The following is a 3726-nucleotide window of genomic DNA, read 5'->3' on the forward strand; positions in this document are numbered from 1 at the left end:
GAAAGGATTCCCCTAAGGGAAAAAAAAAAAAAAAACACACACACACACACACACACACACATAGTGACACCCTCGCAGGAATAGTCAGGGAAGCTTCCTAGGACCTCAAAACGTCGAGATCTGATGTAAACTCGATTTTCGAAAAACGGGGTAAAACCAATAACTTTTTTGAAAATTTTTAATTTTCTTCGCGGGAAGTTAAAAATCGTGTTTCGAAGAGCTCAAAAACATAGGAAAGCTATCTCTTTGAGCTCAAAAATGTCATAAGTGCAATTTTAAGCACCTAGGTATGAAATGAGCGGGAAGTTGCAGGGATGGCCTTCAGGGTCAACCGTTTTCCTAATTTTTTTTGTTTTTATTTAATATTCTTTTTAATCATTTAATTTTAGTTTTTCAGTAATTTTTTTTTTAATTTTTTGGAGCGTTTTTTAATGTGAAGAAGTTTTTTTTGATTGGTATAGATTTGATAAGTCAAGGGGGAAGGAGGTGATGTAAGATACATTAGTCGCACATAACACTTAACTTTACTTTACACTCGCCTTAATAGTAATTATAATTAGTAATTATTAATTATTAAAAATCGTACATGTCGAACACGAGACTCGAACACCGTATCTGACGTACGAGAGCCCTATACCATACCGCGACGCTACGCCGATGATGAGCGACCCCTCGCCTCAAGATACTTATAAGCACGACCATTGTTCGGCTTGCCTACTTTAAAACAAATAAGATTCGAATTGAGCTAGCCTAAGTTCGGAAAACCAAGTTCGCTCCAAACTAGCAAAACTCAGGTTATCGTTACTGGAAACCAGCATTCCCATGATATATCGACTTAAGGAATCCATGAAACTTTCCTAGTGACGTCCAAGTTTGGCAAGCCGAACTTAAGCAATTATTTATGGTTACTGCTATTACAAATCAGTCCGGCATTTCCATAATATGCCGAACTTTGGCAATGCCACACAGTTTTAGGATCACAACCAAATTTGGAATATTTTCGGCATGCCAATTTTCGTTCAGCCTACCTTGGTTTTTATGAGGTGCAACCTAGGCAGGCCTAAGTTAGGGAAGCCAAACTTGTCTCTCACTAATTCTTCGGCATTCCTCACTACAATTTCTAGTCGGTAGTTTGACATACTATAAGTATGCCTGACTTCCATGAAGTCACGGTTACCGAAGATTTACCAAAGTTTGGTTTGCCAAACTTGGGCATAGCTTGGAAAACCTACGGCAGCTCGAAGTTTGACATACTATTGGTATGTCTGACTTGCATGAAATCACAGCTACCGAACATTTGCCGAAGTTTGGTTTGCCGAATTTGGGCGTAGCTTGGAAAACCTACGGCAGAAAGAAGTTTGACAAACTATTGGCGTGCCTGACTTGCATGAACTCACGGTTACCGAAGATTTCCCGAAGTTTGGTTTGCCAAACTTGGGCGAAGCTTGGAAAAACTATTACAATGCCGAACTTTGACTTGCCTATAGTGGAATCAATGAGGCGTGAATTAGGCTTGCCAAAGTTTGGAAATCCAAACTTGCCCCAAATTGATTGTTCAGCAATGCCTCACGAAATTTCTAGTCGGGAATGTTAATAACTTTTTCAATGATTTAATATTTCTTAGTGAAAATTTAGGATACTAATTAGGATATATATTTAGGATACTAATCTTTAATATACATTAAATAGAACAAAAAAAAAACCTGATCCTCAAATTTTTGTTTTCCCGGTCAAAAAAATTCCCGAAAATTACTTATTTTTTTACCGTCACAGTGTGGCTATTCCCCTTAATTACAATGAAAGTCGTCACATGACTAATAGTTTGAAAATTTGGAGCTTTACCGAAAAAAAGTTTTCAATTGTTTAATTTTTTTAAGTAAGATAAAATTTCCTAGATCTAGTCATTAAAAAAATATTTATTATTGAAAAACATACAGTTGAATGAGTATACTCATAACCATCAGGATTTAAACTAGGTATAATTAGCCAGTCAACATTTTTATAGAGGTAAGCATTACTTTGATTGGTAACTAGTTGATGTACCAAATATAAAGCTGTTGATGGTGCTATCCATTCTCGAGCATGAATTCCCGCATCAATAAGAATTTGTGGCTTATTTTTTCCGCCAGAAGATATTTTTACAACATAAATTGTTCGATTTTCATACGAACTACCTATTTTTTGAAGAGTTACGATTTTACTGTAATTTTTTGCTAACAATGTTATATATTCTTCAATCTGTAAACAGTATTTATTTGTTTATTTATCTTATTTTATTATTTTTTATTCGATACTTGCCTCGTAATAACGAGCGTAATAATTGAAAGGCTCAAGTGACTTTTTGTTAGACCAAGTACGAGGTGATTTCAAACGAGCGACTCTATTCTGAAAGACTTCTTGTTGAACAGCATGTTCAACATCCTCGATAATTATAGTGTAATCAATATTTTGTAATGATAAGGCATCTTTAAACTGTGATAATTCATCAGCAGTTATCAGAATGTCAATTGATTCACCAAGAATGTGCGTTAGTTTTAAAACGACGATATTAGGGTTATCGGTGAGTGATTTTACGAACGATAATTGTTCTGGTGCCTTGCAAATTATTGAAAAATATTGCATTCTATAAAATAAAAAATTTTTTAATAGTTTACTTTTCAATTTATTAAATAAAGAAACAGATAAAATTAGAAAAAAAAAATGATTTATTAGGAAAACTTGTTTAAAAAAATAATTTTTTCATTTACTTTTTTTAGTAAAGTAGAGTAAATAAAAGAAATATTTCTTAGATATTATTAATGAGTATAATTATTCATAATAGTTGAACACTGTAAAAAAAGCGGTGTTGAAATGGACTCATTATATACTCAATGCCTGTGTATTAACACCGGTGTAGCGGTGCTCTTTAGCGGTGTTAAAAATCCGGTGTAATATCGGTGTAATACCGGTGTGACAGTAGAATAAATTTACACCGTATCGGAGTATGAATATTACATGATCCATAAAATACAATTAATATTCAATATTTATCAAAATGAGACAAGTAACATTTATTTAAGAATTTTCAATTTATAAACTTACGCAGAAATCGATTTAATGAATGTTATACAACAAGTTTAATAATATTTACAATATTAAATGTTTAGGAACAATATAATAATTATTTTTATCGTAACGATGATGTTTCTCACAATATAATGGATGTTTTAAACACGATAAATTAATAATCCGAACAAAAACAGTTTCACTGTAAAAAAAATCACGCCAAGTCCACGTTCATAAGACTATTAAGAAAAAAAAATTTATTTCTTTACAAAAAGATATAAAATTAAAAATTAAAAAATCCAAGTAACCGATATGGTTGTATATGATTTTCGGAAATTAAAAAAAAATTTTATTGTAAATTTAAAAATTAAAAGAAACAATTTTGGAACGTATTTAGTGTGCGTGGTTACGAAAAATTTCACTTTTTATGAAATTCCTAAAATTTATCTACTAGGACTTTTAAAAAAAATTGAAGTACACAATGACACACACCAAGTACGTTCCAAAATTGTTTCTTTTAATTTTTAAATTTACAACAAAATTTTTTTTAATTCCCGAAAATCATATACAATAACCATATCCGGTTACTTGGATTTTTAATTTTTTATTTTATATCTTTTTGTAAAAGAAATAAAAATTTTTTCTTAATAGTCTTATGAACGTGGACTTGGCGTGATTTTT

General features: G+C 31.6%; 1 protein-coding gene across 1 annotated transcript; it reads right to left on the bottom strand.

The window, feature by feature from the left end:
* Positions 1-1872: 1872 nt before the first annotated feature.
* On the bottom strand, positions 1873-2623 carry LOC123273542 (zinc carboxypeptidase A 1-like; the record flags this gene model as incomplete). Its single annotated transcript, XM_044740965.1, has 2 exons — positions 1873-2238; positions 2299-2623. Coding segments are annotated over 2 exons (691 nt in total), but the record flags the coding sequence as incomplete, so codon positions are not given.
* Positions 2624-3726: the final 1103 nt, after the last annotated feature.

The sequence above is a fragment of the Cotesia glomerata genome, unplaced genomic scaffold (genome assembly GCF_020080835.1).
Source record: "Cotesia glomerata isolate CgM1 unplaced genomic scaffold, MPM_Cglom_v2.3 scaffold_1040, whole genome shotgun sequence".
In the NCBI taxonomy this organism is placed as follows: Eukaryota; Metazoa; Arthropoda; class Insecta; order Hymenoptera; family Braconidae; genus Cotesia; species Cotesia glomerata.